Source organism: Hemicordylus capensis, chromosome 3 (assembly GCF_027244095.1).
Source record: "Hemicordylus capensis ecotype Gifberg chromosome 3, rHemCap1.1.pri, whole genome shotgun sequence".
Taxonomy (NCBI): Eukaryota; Metazoa; Chordata; class Lepidosauria; order Squamata; family Cordylidae; genus Hemicordylus; species Hemicordylus capensis.
The window spans coordinates 335,876,455-335,895,562 of NC_069659.1; the positions used below are offsets into that span (position 1 = coordinate 335,876,455).

A 19,108-nucleotide genomic window follows, 5' to 3' on the forward strand; every position below is an offset into this window, starting at 1 on the left:
AAATTCTGAGATTGCCTGACAGGGCACCTGGAAACGGGGAGGGTCTCTCGAAAGATGACTGCAACACCTCTTCCCCGACCCTCGAGGTGGGGCTGCTGCACGATCTGGAAACCTGGAGGACAAAGCTGAGAGAGACCAACCCCGCCCTGCGCATCCAACCAGGTCTCTGTCACACATACCAGGTCAGCACGCTCATCCACAATCAAATCGTGGATGAGAGATGTTTTTGCGTTAACTGACCTGGCATTCAGCAGCAGCACCCTAATCCTCGAGGGAGTGTTCTCAGAGCTCCCTAGGGTCAGAGGGTTGGGAGAAGGGCCGGAAAAAGGAACAGGCCTCAATTGCCTGGACCGTTTTCCCCTGTAACGGCCTGCCCAACTCCCACCGCCATACCTCCCTCTGCCTGCTACCTGTGATATTGCCTCCCCCACTCCAGACCCACTTTTTTTCCGAGGAATGGGGAGGGCATCCTAACTTGACGGGTTGTCAGCCTTCTCATGCTTCAAGACAGGCCCAATCAGATTTCAGATCTGTATATACTATGCTGCTCCAGCCACACCCAACCCATTTCCGGTCCTGTCTTGCTTCAAGTCAGTCCACAAGCTGAAAGTTGCCTTGGCTGCTACTCCCTTTTTAGGAGGGAAATCATTTGGAGAGTCTTTAGATCCCGTTTTGGTTAAAACCCGTGACATAAAAATAATAATATAAATAAAAAATAAATAAAATAAAATAAAGGCCATGCCTATGGGGCAAGGGGAAGCTCGTAGGGGGTTTAATTCCTCATTTCAGAGTTCCTTTCATCCCTACAGAAATTCACTCTGTGCAGGTTATGCTGGCTTCAGGGGCACTGACAGAGACAAAGACAACCGAGGCTTGGCATTCAGAGGGTCCTGGAAACCATCCTGGTCCGGCAGGAACAGGGGACAGAATAAGAATTGATTGGGCTCCTTCGCCAACAGTGCAGATTCCAGGAATCGTAAGCAATGATGTTGGGACCAGTTGGGACCGTCTCCTGGACTTTGCCAGGACCTAGGTGCTGATCACCACCGATCAGTGGGTTATTCGTACGGTTACCCGGGGTTATTCAATAGATTTCGTATCTGTTCCCCACGATTTTCTTTTTGTAACTCCTGTTTCCAGGCAGCGTTCCAAAAGGCTTCTGATGGAGCAGGTTATTCTTCGTCATGGCAAGGCGTGTTTTCTTTGCTCTTCTCGGTTCCATAGAAGGATGACACCTGGCGTGCGATTCTCGACCTGAAATGTCTAAACTGCCTTGTGAGGAAGTGGACCTTCAGGATGGAGTTGTTAAAGTCCATCAAGAGATCAGTCCACCTGTGGAATTGGCTTTCATCTATAGACTTGTCAGAGGCCTATCTGCACGTCCCAGTTCACCTGAGGTAACGTCGTTTCCTGAGGTTTGCTTACAATCAACAGCACTTCCAATACAAAGCATTGCCTTTTGGCCTGTCATTGGTGCCCTGAGTATTTACAAAATTGATGGTAGCTGTCATCGTGCACGCATGGGAATTCAGGCCTATCCATATTTGGACAATGTGTTGATCATCTTCAACTGTCTCACATTCTGCTACATCTGGGAGTCCTTTTCAATATGGAGTTAGCAGTATCTCTACCAGTAGAGTGTCAGAACAAGCTCACAGAGACTATTGCTTCTTGGATGCTGAAGAAGAAAGGGGACCTAATGTTTCAAATTTTGGGGCACTTGATTGCCTGCCTGGACTGTACTCCCTGGGCCAGATTGCATTCAACACCTCTCCAATGGTTTCTTCTTCCTTTTTAATTGGTGATCATTGATAAGCAGCATTTGAAGGTTACTCTTCCTTCCAAGGTCAGGGAATCCTTTCGATGGTGGCTTTCTCTGGCACTGGAGAGGGGTACAACAGATGCGAGCCTATCTGGCTGGGGGGCACACTGTCTCGCTCACCATGCTCAAGGACTATGGCTGGAAGAGGAATTCCAGTTCAATATCAATTGGCTAGAATTGAAGGCCATACGCATGGCTCTGTTACAGTTCCAGGGGCTAATTCAGAACCATCATGCCTTAGTCAGAATGGACAATGTGAAGGCCAAGGCCCATGTACACCATCAAGGCGGCACGAGGTCGCGAGTGCTTATGCAGGAGGCGGATTGCTTTCTGGCCTGGGCAAAGCTGAACCTGAAGTCCATAGCGGCTGAACTCCTGAGCGGGGAGGATATTCTCCAGGCAGACTGGCTAAGTCACCAGTGGATAGACCCGTTGGAATGGTTACTGCTTCCGGCGGTGTTCGATCAGATTGTACACAGGTACGGTCCTCATCCACTGGATCTTTTTGCAACCATGCACAATACCAAGCTCCCAAGGTTCTTTGCCAGGCATCACTGCAGACAGGCAGAAGAGAGGGATGCTCTAGTGTCTCCCTGGCCTTCAGGGTTGCTGTACATCTTTCCTCCGATGCCAATACTAGGTCTGGGGCTGTGGAAGATTGTAGCGGAAAGGGCGGAAGTTGTTCTCATTGTTCCATATTGGCCACGCCGACCTTGTTTCTTGGAGCTGGTGTCCATGTCGATTCAACCTCTGTGGCCACTTCCTCTCAGAAAAGACCTGCTTTCCCAGAGTCCTCTTCTGCACTCGGATCTCGGCTGGCTGAGACTTCACGCCTGGAGGTTGAGCGCAAGCTCTTAGTGGATAAAAGGTATTCCTCTCGGGTTCAAGATACCATCCTGGAGTCCAGGAGGCCGTCCACCTCTTGCATATATCAACTTACCTGGCCTGCCTTCTGTTCTTGGACAGCAAAGCACGATGTCCTTCCGGCTTCTGCTAGAGTGTTAGAAGTTTGGGGGTTTCTGCACTCTGGTTTAGAGAGTGGTCTTCGTCTGTACACCTTAAGGCAGCAGTTCTCTGCTCTATTGTCTGTTTTGGACCTCAGGGATTCTGGTTCTTCATCTTTGCATCCCCATATTAGTCAATTTTTGAAGGGAGTGAGTAATTTGGCTCCTCCTCCTATCCACAGGTTTCCCACTTGGGATTTAAATAAGGTTTTAAATACCTTGACCAAGGCTCCATTTGAACCTCTCAGTTCGGTTGCTTTGAGGTATTTGTCCAGGGTTTTATTCTTAGTGGCGATAACCTTAACCGCCTTGAGCCATTTTTGGAAGGGCAGTGTAGAAATTGAATGAATGAATGAATAAAATAACCTCTTCTGGGAGGGTCTCGGAGTTGGCTGCCCTCTCAGTGAGAGATGAGTTGTGTATTTTTCAAAGAAGAGTCAGTTGTTTTAAAGTTGGATCCTACCTTCTTAACGAAGGTCAGTTCTATTTTCCACAGAAGCCAGGAAGTGGTGTTAACCTTTGTTCTGTTCCAAGCCCACACATCCTAAGGAACGGGTGTGGCATAAGTTGGATGTGTGAAGGGCTTTAAGAAATTATACCCACCGAACTCAGTCTTATAGGAAAACGGACTCTTCCTTTGTTTCTTTTCAAGCAGGCTCCCTCGGGACCAAAGCTTCTAAATTGTTTTTGGCCTGGTGGCTTAGGGCTTCGATAGCCTTGTCTTATGAGACATTGAACCTATCTGTGCCCAGAGGTATCATGGCGCATTCAGTGAGAAGTGTGACTGCATCGGCAGCTTTCTCAGCAAGAGCTCCCCTGGAGGAGATTTGTAAAGCGGTCACATCAAGTTCTATTTCTCCTTTGGTGAGACACTATAAGATTTCTTCCTTCTATGATCCCCAGGCGGCGGGTGGAAGGACAATTCTTCAGCGGGTGGTCTAGGCATCCGCTCCCCGCCCTTGATTTCATTCAGCTTGGGTACGTCCCGTCAAGTTAGGATGCCCTCCCCATTCCTCGGAAAAAGAAACATTGGTAGACTTACCGTGAATTGTTCTTTTTCGAGGTATGGGGAGGGCATCCGGCCCTCCCGCGGATGCTGGGAAAGGAATGATATTCCTTGGGTGGCGGGGCAACTCCCAGGGTTCAAGATTGTGCTATCCCTGTTCTTTCTCTTCCTTTGGAGGTCTCTGGATTTTCCCTGGTTGACCTTTCTTCTGTTCTTGTTCATTCTGTTTCTCTGGTGGTTGAAAGCCAGAGTTTTTTCTCCATTATGGGGCTACAGGTTTTTCGCTCACAGTCCCGGAACTGGGTTGGGTGTGGCTGGAGCAGCATAGTATATACAGATCTGAAATCTGATTGGCCCTGTCTTGAAGCATGAGAAGGCTGACAACCCGTCAAGTTAGGATGCCCTCCCCATACCTCGAAAAAGAACAATTCACGGTAAGTCTACCAATGTTTCTTTTTGCTCTCCCAGACACATCTCCCCAGACTAACCCACCACAGCTTCTTGGCTTAATAAAACCAAAACCAGACTTGTACATCTCCTGCTAGCTTCTTAATTGCAGAGAGAAATATCCTCGGCGCAGAAGGGAAGAGATCTTCAAGGCCCTGGGCAGCTCGCCCCACGGCTGAGAGCCACAAGGACGAGAGCCCTTGGGCCAGCCTGCCCTATATAGCAGCAGAGCAGCAGAGCCCCAGCACAGCAACAGCCCAGGAGATGTTACACACCTGGAGGAGAGGTGGGGCAGAAGCAAAAGACAGCAAAGCAGTCAGTGCCCCACCCAAGCTGTTCCCTTCTTCCTTCTTCCCCTTCCCCTAGGTAGACAGAGAGATAGCAAGGAATTCCCCTTCACCAGCAAAGGAGACTATATAAAAAGCTTGTTTCTTTTCCTCAAGTGTAAGTAAAAGTAAAGTTGTGCTGTCGAGTTAGTGTCAACTCCTCACTAACACAGAGCCCTGTGGTTTTCTTTGGTAGAATACAGGAGGGGTTTGCCATTGCCATCTCCTGCGCAGTCTGAGATGATGCCTTTCAGCATCTTCCTGTATTGCCACTGCCCGATATAGGTGTCTGGGAAACATACCAGTGAGGGAGCAGAGAGCAAAAGCCCAGGAAATCTCCTGTTCAGATTTCACCTCTGCCACACACTCAAGAAGTGCTCTTATGCAAGCCAGCTTAGGGATATGATGATGCTGGGCACCTTATGGACTTGTAAGGATCATTGTGATCATGTAGCATGAAGCACTTTGAACCATGGAAATGGCCTCTTAAAATGGCAGAACTTTAGTCTGTAAGCCGTCCCAAACAGCAGGAGAGGCAGGGTATAAATATTTTAAATTAAATAACTAATAGGATGTGGCTGGTGCATGAGGTGGAGACATTTGCTCAATCACTTGAAGTTAAGAAGGGTCTTTCCCCCTTAGACTGGCTTGTAACCTTTGCTTGCGTGCTTCCTTTGCCTGTTCTTGCAGCACATAGAGCTGGCTCATCCTCTTCTGTGTTTTGTGAACATTTAAGGTGACATGCATTTTGGAACTTCTCTTCAAACTAAGAAAACTAGAAACCTGTTTGAGGGTGGGGGGAGGAAGCTGAAAACTGAGATCTTGAGAGAAATAAAATCCTGCTGTTGGGCATTGTACTGCAGACCGTGGATGGGTGCTGCTCAGCTTTGTCTTCAAGTTTTCAAACATCCGGTATTTCTGTTTTAAATCCCTAGATGCAGCGCATTATTCTGACGGCAACATCTGCGCAAACAAGATGATGTGTTTTCTTACCTTGTGAAGAGAGTTTCACTGCAGCTCAAGCCCTTTAGGCTGAATCATACCATTTAATAGGGTAAGGGTGAGGCTCAGGATAGGGGGAAAATAGTTATAATAGAAATGCTGACACAAGAGTGACTGAACACAACAGTTCCAGCCAGAGGTGATGGGGACCAGGTCTTTCTTTGAATAAAGGCTGCATTGTTCAGGAGTTAATGCCACTAGCCTCATTCTTGCTGACCAAAGGTTCTGGCTAACGGGCTGGGTAAGCAAGCTGTGTCTGTTCCCACTGAAGTTAGTGACCTGGTGAAACATGGCCCTAGGTGGATGCTCTGCTATCCTGTGGGATTTGAATTGCAGGATGGCTTGGTTGCACAATGAAGGGCTCCAGAAGGTAATTCATCTCCATCGGTGTTGTGACGGCAACTTCTGAGCTATGTAGTGGTGCCCCGGAACACAAGAACTGCCTTGCTGGGTCAGACCAAGGCCCACTGAGTCCAGCATCCTGTTTCCAGCAGTGGCTGACCAGATGACACTAGGAAGCTGACAGAACGGGCCTTTATTGCCCCTGGATCCCTTTTTGAAAATTGGTGTTACATTGGCTACTTTCCAGTCCTCTGGTACAGAGCCCGATTGCAGGGATAAGTTATATATTTTCGCAAGGAGTTTGGCAATTTCACATTTGAGTTCTTTGAGGACTCTTGGATGGATGCTATCCGGCCCTGGCGATTTACTAGTTTGCATTTTTTCCAGACAGTTTAGAACATCATCTCTTGTCACTTCTATCCTTAGCCTCCATCCCCGAAAAGCCTGGTTCAGGAACAAGTATATGCTCAGTATCCTCTGCCGTGAAGATGGATGCAAAGAACTCATTTAGGTTCTCTGCAACTTCCATATCCTCCTTAATAATCCCTTTCACTCCCTCATTATCTAATGGTCCAACCGCCTCCCTGGCAGGTTCCCTGCATCTGATGTGTTTAAAGAAGTTTTTAAAATTCCCCTTAATGCTTTTAGCTAAATTGTTCTTCAAACTCTCTTTTTGCTTCCCTTATTGTCACCTTGCATTTCTTTTGCCATAGTTTGTGTTCCTCTCTGTTCTCTTCATTTGGACAGGCCTTCCAATTTCGGAAGGAAGTCTTCTTCCCTTTTATGGCTTCCTTGATTTTACCTGTTAGCCATGCTGGCGTCCTCCTGGACTTAGTGGTACCTTTCCTCCTTTTGGGTATACAACCTAATATTGTGGTTTTGAGTAAACTCCATGCATTCTGGAGTGAAATGACTCTCCTGATTTTCCCTTTCTTTTCACCATACTCATTTTGGAGAAGTTTCCTCTTCTGAAATTCAAAGTGCCTGTGTCTGTGATTTCCTTGGTGATTGTCTCCCTGCATGTATGCTGAATTTGATCGCACTATGGTCACTGTTCCCTAAAGGGTTGATGACACGGACATCACGCACCATGTCCTGGGTGCCACTCAGGATTAAATCCAAGGCTGTCTTCTCTCTGGTTGGTTCCAAGACCAACTGTTCTAGGGCACTGTCATTCAGCACATCTAGAAATTTGACCACTTTATCATTACCTGACTGTGAATTGACCCAGACTATGTGTGGGTAATTGAAGTCACCCATTATTACTGCCTTGCCTCTCCTTGATGCCTCTCGGATTTCCTCCTGCAACTCCCAGTCACTGTCAGCGTTTTGATCCGGAGGGTGACAGCATGTACCCAGTAGCACATTTCCTTTCAGGCCTTGTATTGTCACCCACAGGGTTTCTGTGGAAGACTCTGGTCCTCCTAGGTTTTCTACCTTGTTAGATACTATCCCTTCTTTAACATACAGTGCTACTCCACCTCCAAGATGCCCCTCCTTGACTCTATAGAAAGGTCAGGGAGGGGCACCTTGGAGGTGGAGCTTATATCCAGGGATAACAGTGTCCCACTGGTTCTCACTGTTCCACCATGTTTCTGTTATGCCCACTATATCTTTTTCTGTGTTGGCAACCAAGCATTCTAGCTCACCCATCTTGTCTCAGAGGCTTCTGGCTTGGCATATAAGCACCTATACGCTGAATCTCTTCCATGGTGTCTGCTATCTTTCTTTTGACTCTTTGACCAGCTGGCACAGCCTTCTGTCTGGTCTTTATGTGGTTCTGCTCTGTCCCCTTCTGTTTTATCTGACTCATTTGCACCCTCACACTTTAAAGGTTGGCATTTGCCAAACCAGATATTGTCCAGCTTCTGTTGGCAGAGCAGCCATTTAAACCCAACAACAGAGCAACAGAAACAAGTCAGGTGAAATATCAGCATGGCCTTCTCTACTAGTGGCTCTTTACCGGCTGGGTTCCTTCCTTTCACATATTCAGAGAGAACATACACCACTTTAAAGTGCTGCAGGGAAGAGCCCTTGATCCTCCTTTTAGTTTTACAACTGTCTTTTTGTGGTCAGAGATTTTTCGGGGGTGAGCGGGGAGAGAGAGAGAAATTACTGGAACTTGAGTAAAAGGTGACAGGAAAATGTTAGTGAGTGGAAAGAGTTTTTTGTTTTGTTTTTACATTTGCTCTTTTTGGTTCCCACAAGCAAACCATTTCTGTTACTCGGATTGTGAGGTTTTGAGGGCAGGTAGGGCAGTGGTAGACATAGGCCTCAAGAAAGAAAGAATTTGAAGTTCAGTGGCAGAGCAGGTGTGTTCCAGGCAGGTTCTGGGCTCTTCCTCTCCAGTAGCAGAGCTGGAAAATACCTCCAGCTGAGGCCCTGGAGGACCATTGTTAGAATATACTACATGGGCTAGATGGATCAGTGGAATAAAGCAGAGGGGTATGGACAACTCAGTATGTAGGGAGCTGAAAGAAGCTGTCTGGCGTCCCTCAATGCACCATGCCAGGAGTGCGGTGGGCTCTGTGAGTGCATGGGCTGCCTGCAGCATGAGCACATGCACAACCCTGGCTCCGGGGTTAAAGGTGCACTCGTGCCCTTAACCCTGGCTAAAGGCCAGGGTTAAAATGTAGGTTAGGTGGAGGCAGGAGCGGCCTTGATCCCGGCACTCCATACAAGCAGCCTAACTCGGGCTGGGCTGCCCAAGCCGGGGTTAGGCTGCTTGTGATTCTAGCCTCATGGAATACTACCTACCTAGTCCTCTTTTGAGCTTAGAGAAATCAGCTTTCGTTGAAGCTGATTTGGCTATGCTCACCTTTAGTTTTCTATAAGACCAATAATTCCAGCACTGCATAATCACTTTTCTCCAACATCTTGCCTCATGGTTCAATACTTCCCTATTGGTTAGGATAGCCAATTCCCTTATTCTTTTCTCTACCTTCTGAAAGAGAAAGCTGTTAACAAGGCATGCCAGGAATTGGTTGGGAGATTAGTGCAAGTGCTTAGTGGAATTTGTCTCCCATCCAATATCCAAATCATTCAAGTCCCCTTTTACTAGAAACTTGTTTTAGGAAAGCATCACCTACGGTACATCATCTCCTTGGTATGGCAGTCGACTCCAACTACAGTGCTTTATTTCCTTCTCTATTTTTACCTAGATGCTTTTGACTGTGCTACCATATTCACACTCTTAGATTCTCTCTCTCCCTCTCTCAAGCTCTCTCTGTGTGTACACACATTTTTGCTACCTACTTGATGTTAGGCATCAAGTTGATTTTGTTGTTGATTTTGATGCTGCTTTGATGTTACTCACCTTCCTCTATGCTGCATGAGTTCTTTTAGAACAAGTTATAGCCTTGAATTGCAATATTTTGAGCCCGAGTAATCCCACCAAGTACCAATCAAGTCGCATTTACTTTCCTGTACTAGGAGTTCGTTCAGCTTATTTATTTCCCATACTTGGTATATTCACATATAGACACCACTAGCCATGGTAATATAGGGGTTTATTCAAAGTAGTAGCCTATACACTCATGTCAGGGTTTCTCCCTGTTTGTCAGCGAGTGAGAGAGTTATATACCAAGCTGCCTTAAACTGAATCAGTTTAAGAAGAATGAAGAAGGGAACAGCTTGGGTGGGGCACTGACTGTGCTGTCTTTTGCTTCTGCCCCACCTCTCCTCCGGGTGTGTAACATCTCCTGGGCTGTTGCTGTGCTTGGGCTCTGCTGCTATATAGGGCAGGCTGGCCCAAGGGCTCTCGTCCTTGTGGCTCTCAGCCGTGGGGCTAGCTGCCCAGGGCCCGGAAGATCTCTCCCCTTCTGCGCTGAGGATCCTTCTTCCTGCAATTAAGAAGCCAGCAAGAGATTGTACAAGTCTGGTTCTGGTTTTTATTAAGCCAAGAAGCTGTGGTGGGTTAGTCTGGGGAGATGTGTCTGGGAGAGTGAAAAAGTGGGTCTGGAGTGGGGGCGGCAATATTACAGGTAGCGGGCAGAGGGAGGTATGGCGGTGGGAGTTGGGCAGGCCGTTACAGGGGAAAACGATCCAGGCAATTGAGGCCTGTTCCTTTTTCCGGCCCTTCTCCCAACCCTCTGACCCTAGGGAGCTCTGAGAACACTCCTTCGAGGATTAGGGTGCTGCTGCTGAATGCCAGGTCAGTTAACGCAAAAACATCTCTCATCCACAATTTGATTGTGGATGAGCGTGCTGACCTGGTATGTGTGACAGAGACCTGGTTGGATGCGTTGGGCTGGGTTGGTCTCTCTCAGCTTTGTCCTCCAGGTTTCCAGATCGTGCAGCAGCCCCGCCTCAAGGGTCGGGGAGGAGGCGTTGCAGTCATCTTTCGAGAGACCCTCCCCGTTTCCAGGTGCCCTGTCAGGCAATCTCAGAATTTCGAGTGTTTGTCCTTGAGGGTGGGCCTCCGAGATAGGCTGGGGATTCTGTTGGTGTACCGACCACCCTGCTGCACTTCAGTCTCCCTACCAGAGCTGGCGGGGGTGGCCTCGGAGGTGGCCTTGGGTTCCCCCAGGCTTATTGTTTTGGGGGATTTCAATGTCCACGCTGAGGCCACCCTAGTGGGTGCGGCTCAGGATTTCATGGCCTCCATGGCAACCATGGGCCTGTCTCAATTGGTATCGGGCCCTACCCATGTGGCGGGACACACTCTGGATCTGGTTTTTGCCAACCGGGAAATAAATGATCTGGAGATGGGGGAATTTGAGATCACTCCCTTGTCATGGACAGATCATCACCTGGTGGGGTTTAGTTTGACTGCTCCGTCTTCCCTCTGCAGGGGTGGTGGGCCGATTAAGATGGTCTGGCCCCGGAGGCTTATGGATCCGCTTGGATTCCAGACGGCCCTTGGGGAGTTTCCAGTGTCCAGAGCTGGTGACCCTGTCAAGGCCTTGGTTGATCTCTGGAATGGGGAGATGGCCCGGGCTGTTGACACGGTTGCTCCTAAACGCCCTCCCTGGCTTGGTGGAGCCCAATCTGCTCCTTGGTTTTCCTCTGAGCTTAGGGCGATGAAGCAACTCGGGCGACAGCTGGAACGATGCTGGAGGAAGAGTCATCACGAATCCGACCGAACACGGGCTAGAGCCCATTTTAGGGACTACTCCGTGGCGGTGGGGGTGGCGAAGAAATGCTTTTTCTCCACCTCCATTGCGTCTGCTCAGTGCAGACAAAGAGAGCTGTTTCGTGTGGTAAAAACCTTGCTCCACACATCCCCCCAGACAATGGGGGAGGAGTCATCTACAGCTTGCCTGTTGCTTTGCAGATAAAGTTGCTTGCATCCGTGCTGACCTGGACTCCAGAGTTTTGGCAGTTCCGGCAGACGTGCCTCTGGTATCATCTGGTTCCGTTGTGTTGGATTCTTTTCAGTTGGTGCGGCCTGAGGATGTGGACAAGATCCTGGGCAGTGTGCGGGTGACTTTGTGCGCTCTTGACCCTTGCCCTTCATGGCTAATAAAAGCTGCCAGGGAGGGGACAGGTAGATGGCTGGAGGTGATCGTTAATGCTTCATTAAGGGAAGGCAGGATGCCATCGTGCCTCAAGGAGGCGGTGGTAAGACCACTATATAAAAAGCCCTCCCTTGATCCCTCCAACCTGGATAACTATAGACCTGTGTCTAACCTTCCCTTTTTGGGCAAGGTGATGGAGCGTGTGGTGGCGTCCCAGCTGCAGAGGGTCTTGGATGATACGGATTATCTGGACCCTTTTCAATCTGGCTTCCGCCCCGGGTATGGGACTGAGACTGCCTTGGTCGCTCTAGTGGATGACCTACACCGGGAACTAGACAGGGGGAATGCGTGCGTCCCTGTTGGTTCTGCTGGACCTCTCGGCGGCGTTCGATACCATCAACCATGGTATCCTTCTGGGCCGCCTCTCGAGTATGGGAATCGGAGGCACTGCATTGTAGTGGTTCCAGTCCTTTCTTGGGGGGAGGGTCCAGAAGGTGGTGCTGGGGGACTACTGCTCGGCCCCGTGGCCGCTGGCCTGTGGGGTCCCGCAGGGATCGGTCTTGTCCCCCATGCTGTTTAACATTTACATGAAGCCGCTGGGAGAGGTCATCCAGGGACTTGGACTGAGTTGTCAGCAATATGCGGATGACACTCAGCTCTATCTCTCCTTGTCATCTGATCCTAGGGAGGCGGTGGATGTCCTGAATCGGGGGCTGGAGGCCGTGATGGGTTGGATGTGGGCTAACAAACTGAAATTGAATCCAGATAAGACGGAGGTACTGTTGGTCAGTAGGAGAGCCAATCGGGATGAGGAGATTTTACCAGTTCTGGATGGGGTTGCACTCCCCTTGAAGGAGCAAGTACGCAGCTTGGGGGTACTACTGGACCCGGCTCTGCTTTTGGAAGCTCAGGTGGAGGCGGTGGCCAGGGGTGCCTTTGCACGGCTTCGGCTGGTGTGCCAGCTGCGTCCCTTTCTCGAGAAGGCAGATCTGGCCACGGTTACCCACGCCTTAGTCACGTCGCGGCTGGATTACTGTAACGCGCTCTACGTGGGGCTGCCCTTGAAGAATATCCGGAAACTGCAGCTAGTGCAAAACGCGGCAGCGAGGGTTTTATCCGGAGCTGCCCATTGGGACCATATCACCCCCATTTTGAAAGAGCTGCACTGGCTGCCGGTTCGTTTCCGGGTCCAATTCAAGGTGCTGGTTTTGACCTTTAAAGCCCTAAACGGTTTGGGCCGGGGGTATTTGAGGGACCGCCTGCTCCCAAGGGTTGCTGCCCACTTGACGAGGACATCTGAGGGGGCCCTGCTCCGGGTGCCGACAATGAGGGAGGCCCGGCTGTCGTGCACTCAGCACAGGGTCTTCTCTGTTGCTGCTCCTAGACTCTGGAATGCTCTCCCAGTGGCCATTCGTTCCTCAGACTCCATCATGGCTTTTAGAAAGCTTTTAAAGACTTGGCTTTTTACCCAGGCTTTTACATAATCGTTTTTACTGCTGCTTCTGTGTTTTTATCTGTTGTATTGTTTTTATGCCTGTTTTATATGTTTTTAGCTTGATGTTTTTATTGCTTGATGTTTTTATTGCTTTTTATTGTATGTTTTAATTTTTTGTAAACCGCCTTGGGGTTTTCTTTTAACGAAAGGCGGTATAGAAATGTAAAAATAAATAAATAAATAAAATCAGACCTTTGGTCCATTTTAGCTGAGTATTATTTATTTTTATGTCAGCGGCCCACACACAGCTCAGACAAAATGCAGTCAGTTATGCATTGCTTGGGCTGCTGCATGTGTATAACCCCAGCCCATGTTGCAAAACAGGGCAGTTCCACTCCACCTTAAAGTTGTGCAAGCGCAGTTGCATGATGTCCATTGGAAATAATGGGTTTTTCATCACACAACTGCATTCGTGGAGCATTGTCAGAGAGGAATTGCCCTGTTCTGCAACACCATGGGCTGGGGCTACACACATGCAGCAGCCTGCATTTTGCTGTGCTGCATGTGGGCTAGTGACTCTTGAAGGCTTCAGGTAGAGGTCTTTTCCAGTACAGCTACTCTCTTAACTGGAGATGCTAGGGATTGAAAGTGGGCTCTTTGGAGAGGAGAGCTGGACTTGTGGTAGCAAGCGTAACTTGTCCCCTTAGCTAAGCAGGGTCTGCCCTGGTTGCATATGAAAGGGAGACTAGAAGTGTGAGCACTGTGAGATATTCCCCTCTGGGGATGAAGCAGCGCTGGGAAGAGCAGAAGGTTTCCAGTTCCTCCTCTGGCATCTCCAAGATAGGGCTTAGAGAGATTCCTGCCTTCAAGATTGGAGAAGCCTCTGCCAGTCTGTGAAGACAATACTGAGCTAGATGGACCAGTGGTCTGACTCAGTATATGGCAGCTTCCTATGTTCCTATGAGTCTCCCAAATGGCATTATAGCAAAATACAACATCATTCCATATGCAGTGTTTGCTCTTATCTCAGGTGAGAGAGCGAAGTACTCGGACTTCTGGCATGTTTAAGGCCTGCAGAACCAGGGAAAGCATGCACTCTCTAATAAATATAAAATAATGCTTCACTGGTGAGGCATACAGCCTACTGTACCACTGACAGGGATACTGTAGGGAAATGGATAAACATACTAAACGCCTGGGTCACTTAAGAATATTAGGCTGTGAGGAAGAAAGGAAGAAGCATGTCTATGTCTTCTTAGGAAGGTTTGTTTTAGAATATAAAAGAGTATAAAAGAATCCAAGAATAAACCCCTTGTTTTCCCATTTTAGGTACTGGCTGGAGTTGGAAATAAAATTCAGTCACACTGATCTCCCTTGTAAGTATGGCTGCCATGTCCTCCGAGAACCATCCCTTTCCTTATCTTCAACATGGCTCCATCTTCAACCCTTCTGAAGCTAGTGGAGCTCTCCTGCTCATCATGCTGGGGAAAGTCTCACTCAATATATTCCTATTGCAAGTCAGAAGACAGAAGTTCCGTGAGACGTTTATGGGCTATTTCTGCATTTCACTAGCTCTTCTCGACTTGGTGCTTCTGGTGACTATGTCTTTCCTCTCCCATTTCCAGAACTTGATACTTTTGGGTGTTCGATTTACCAAGTACCACACCTGTCTTTTGGCTCAGATTGCAGCCTTCACCTATGGGATCTTACATTACCCTGTTTTTGTTGTGGCTGGCCTGGATTACTACTTCACAATAACCCAAAGCTCCAAATCTCCTAATGTATGTCGGAAATCAATATACACAGCTGTTGTGGTCTTCACATGGATTTCAGCTTTCTTGTATGTTCTGAGCCTTCCAGGAAACTCCATAGGGCTTGACCACTCTAATTCTGCATATCAGTGTCCTTTCTATTTCAGCAGTCAGACTTACTGGCTCTCGCTAGGTATGCTGCTGATCATATGCCTCGTTCCTGTTTTCTGTTGGTCAGAAGTTGTGGCTATGGTTCAGTCAATTAAACTAACTTCCTTTGAGAATGAGACTGTATTGGTTTTCCCTTATGTGCCCGAATGCAGCCCCAGAGACTGTCCAAAGCATCTCTTGACACGGCTTCTAATCTGCTTTATTGGCACTTGGGCACCATTTGTTTTCCTTCAGATGCTCATTGTGTTACTTGGTGCTCAGATTCCTGCCTTCATAGAGATGAACGTTCCCTGGCTTTATTTTGTCAACAGCTTTCTGGTTGCAGTTGCGTATTGGATGAGGCGGCGACACATTGAGCTGACAGAGGTGACTTGGGATGCAGATCCATTCATCTCTTGGAAATTCTGCTTTGTCCCATTCAATTGTGAATATGCAGATGAAGCTCAAAAGTCCAGCTCTGAAATTGCTAACGAGTTGCTGTGAGAGAAGAATGTTCAATCAGCACAGTATGTTGGGATGGTGGTTTTGTTACGTTTGTGAGTTCATAAGGGGATAATATATGAATGTAGCTGAGAAGTGTAAATTTGAGGATGTGTGCGCGCGTGCGTGGAGCGTTATGAGATGATGTGCTATTTTCCATGTTGGAGTTCCAGTACGGGTAATTATTTCAAAATAAAGAATTAATTAAAACTTAAATGCCTGATATTGAACAGAGTTTCCCAGTAATAACCAATGCAGCATGTTTGAACTATTGAAATCAGTGAGGCCTGCATTTTGCAGCGTTGTCCCACAGGCAGTTTCAGCACCACCCATGCTGCTTGGGCTCGGCCTGATGGATGATCTCCAAGGGGGAATTGACAGAGGAAGTGTAACTCTGTTGGTCCTTTTGAATCTCTCAGCGGCTTTTGATACCATAGACCATGGTATCCTTCTGGATTGCCTGCAGGGACTGGGTGTAGGGTGCACTGCTTTGCAGTGGTTCTGCTCATACATCTCGGGCAGATTTCAGAAATGTTACTTGGAGACTGCTGCTTTTGTATGATGTCCCTCAGGGCTCCATTTTGCACCAATGCTTTTTAACAGCTACATGAAACCACTGGGAGAGATCATCAGGGGATTTGGTGCAGGATGTTATCAGTACACTGATGACACCCAAATCTACTTCTCCATGTTGAATTCATCAGGCAGTGGCGTAACTTCCCTAAATGCCTGCCTTGAGGCAGTAATGGGCTGGATGAGGGTGAATCCAAACCTTACTTACTGTAGGAAGTGCTTACTGTAGGAAGCCACAGTTCAGGAAATGGGATAGATCTGCCTGTTCTGGATGGAGTTACACTCCCCCAGAAGGAACAGGTTCACAGTTTGGGAGTATTTCTGGATCCAACCCTCTCTCTGATATTTCAGGTGGAGGCAGTGGCCAGGAGTGCTTTCTATCAGCCTTGACTGGTTTGCTGACTGCACCCTTTCCTGGAAGTGAGTGAATTTAAGATAGTAGTACACATGCTGGTAACCTCCAGGCTTGACTACTGCAATGCACTCTACATGGGGCTGCCTTTGTACATAGTCCGGAAGCTGCAAATGGTACAGAATGCTGCTGCCAGATTGGTCTCCGGGATGTCTTATAGAGACCATATTACTAAGATTCTAAAAGATCCACACTGGCTACCAATAGATTTCCAGGCAAAATACAAAGTGCTGGTTATTGCCTATAGAGCTCTTAACAGCTTGGGCCCACAGTATTTAAGGGAATACCTTGTTCATTATGAACACCACCACATAACCTTCAGAAAGCACCATCTTGGTGGAAAGCTCCCAGCAAGAGAGAAAAGCCCCCACAGAGGTGCAGCTAGGTAATTTTGGATCCTGAATCTAGTGGGTTACAGGGGCCACCTTGCAAAATAAGCATCCTCTTCCTCCACCACTAGCCCCATGGTTTGACACAACTTTCCATTGGCGTGGGCAGACAGAAACAGGAAGTGAGGCAGCAGAGTACAAAGCCAGCTTCTCCCACCCACCGAACAGCTGAAGGATCCACACACCTTCTTGAGCATTCATCACAAACCCACAGGTGTGGGCTAGAGTATATGAGGGGTGATTATGCAACACACACACACCCTTCAAGAATCCACAAACCTTCTTGATCATTCACCAGAAATCCACAGGTCTGGGCCTGAATACATTTGTGTAAAACAAAAACACCTCCCCCCCCGCCGCCAATGGATTCTTGACCATTCACAAACCAACTGGGACACAACACGTGCCCCTTGCTCCACAGTTGAAACACACACCTGGATCACAAACCAGCTTGGACATATAGTGCATCTGTAAGGAAAAAGGTTAACACCACAACTTATGCCCCTTGCTTCACAGTTGCCACTCAGACCTTCTGGTCTGCAAACCAACTTGAGCATAGTGCAATTACTTTTTAAAAAAATAAATTGTTTGTTCATTCAGATGTTAACAGTTCCACTTTCACTAGGTGAAATGGATAGAGAGAACGTTTTCTGGTGGCTTTACTGCAATAGGGAAAAAAGGATTAAAAATCAACCAATCCACTTCAAATTAAACACACAGAGCTCTCCGATCCTGCCCTGCATCTGTACTCAATATTAAAGCTCTATGCCAAGCCATTCCAGAGCTTTTTCCTACACAGGTCTTTTAGCTCACATCTCTGGAATGGAGGATGTGCGTTCACATATTGGCCAGATTTACCCCCAAAGTCCCTGCAAACTATTGGGGAGCACTTTGCAAATGATGTGGGTTTTTCACTGTGCATTAGAATGATGCCCGATTTATAGCCAGGGTAAAAAAAAATCCACTTTTTGTGTCATTGGTGGGGGAGGGGGGAATTCAAACTCACAATAAACTGGCAGTAAAGCCTGCTGTGTGAAAAATGCCCTGGAGATCTAAAGGGTGGAGCAAAAGGGGAGATGCTTTACCCTTTTTTTATGAAGGCAAAGGGCAGATTCCTTCATGGGGGTGTGTGTGGAATGATAGTCTGGGGTGGGGTTTAAGCAACTTGTAGGACTTGTTTGATTTTTTTTTTTAAATTCATATATATATATATATATATATATATATATATATATATATATATATATATTTCAGCCAATTGTCCAATCCACTTTAAATTGTATATACAGAGCCCTCCCACCCTGCCCTACATCTGTGCCCAATATCAAAGTCCTATGGTAAGTCATTCCAGAAATATACAAAGGGGGAGGAATATCCACAAAAGGGAAATTACATAACATCCATTGCTGGGTCTGAAGAGGCAGGCAGGCACAGGTTCAGCACAACAGTAGAGCGGGGGCGGGGGGCAGGGCAGAGTGTGTGTGCACAGTCTCTGTTGGGCAGTCAGTGCTGGACACTCTTCCTTCTTGGCTACCTCGCTACCTGTCCACTCCCTCGGGCAGCTCTGGCAGGCTGCCCAACGTGGTGATGCTGTCACACATGCACACATTGGCTGGGTGGAAGGCTGCTTGAACAGCCCAGCCCCACTACCGCATGCGTAGAGATTGGGATGGCCACAGCCTTCATGCTTGGACCGCCTTGCACACCACAGGGGTGTGCATGGAACTGGTGGGGGCCGGTTTGATGCCAGCGGGGGCAATAACTTTAAGGGTGGGGGAGGTGCACTTACCCCTACGCCGCATTTCCCCCACCGGTGCTTGGTTTCCTAAAAGTCCGTTGGGTCAGCAGCGTACCTCCTTGCCCCACCCCATTGACCAGCAGTAACCAAAAGTACTTGACGCGCCTGCGTGTATTGGGCGCATGTGTGCAGGCACATCAAGAACTTCTGGTTACTTCTGGTAAACGGGGCAATGGGGTGGCAGGGAGGTACACTGCCGCCCCAATGGACTTTTAGGAATCCAAGCACATGGGGGGGTTTGACCCTCCCCCACCTGTAAAGGCAGGCACACACACACCCAGCAGTGTTCAAACCTGTTTGGAGGCACGGGAAAGGGCCTCTGAACAGGTTTGTGCACATCCCTAACACAGCGCAGGCCAGTGGTAGGTGCTGCTGCAGCCACCTACCTGGGACAAAATTCAGAGGATTTGGGGGCCCCAGATTTCTGCCTGGAAGTCTGGTGGGGAAAGGTGCTTCTGGGCCTCCAAATAACCATGTAGTCACTTAACTTATAGAAAAACTCTGGCACCTCATGCAATGGGCTCACTCATGTCTCTTTCACAACCGAGCTCTTCCCTCCCTTAGTAGACTCTCCCAACTTGTGCCTTTTAGGGAGAGTTCAAGCTCTAGACCATTTTGCCCACATTGCCATTTACTGAGTTTAGGCCCTCACTCACCTACTTGGCAGCTCTGGAGACGGTTGCCTGTGCAT

The 19,108-nt window shown here is 48.2% G+C and overlaps 1 protein-coding gene across 8 annotated transcripts in view; it reads left to right on the forward strand.

The window, feature by feature from the left end:
* Positions 1-15,461, forward strand: part of GPR160 (G protein-coupled receptor 160) — a 39,130-nt gene extending 23,669 nt beyond the window's left edge. For 5 of the 8 annotated variants that reach the window (XM_053312211.1, XM_053312212.1, XM_053312215.1 and 2 more), the window contains 2 exons: positions 5,541-5,659; positions 14,173-15,461. In XM_053312211.1, the coding sequence (XP_053168186.1) occupies positions 14,226-15,248 (1,023 nt within the window). In that variant the 5' untranslated portion in view covers positions 5,541-5,659; positions 14,173-14,225 and the 3' untranslated portion in view covers positions 15,249-15,461. The remainder of the gene's footprint in view (positions 1-5,540; positions 5,660-14,172) is intronic. The other 3 variants (XM_053312216.1, XM_053312218.1, XM_053312217.1) reach the window with 1 other exon arrangement.
* Positions 15,462-19,108: the final 3,647 nt, after the last annotated feature.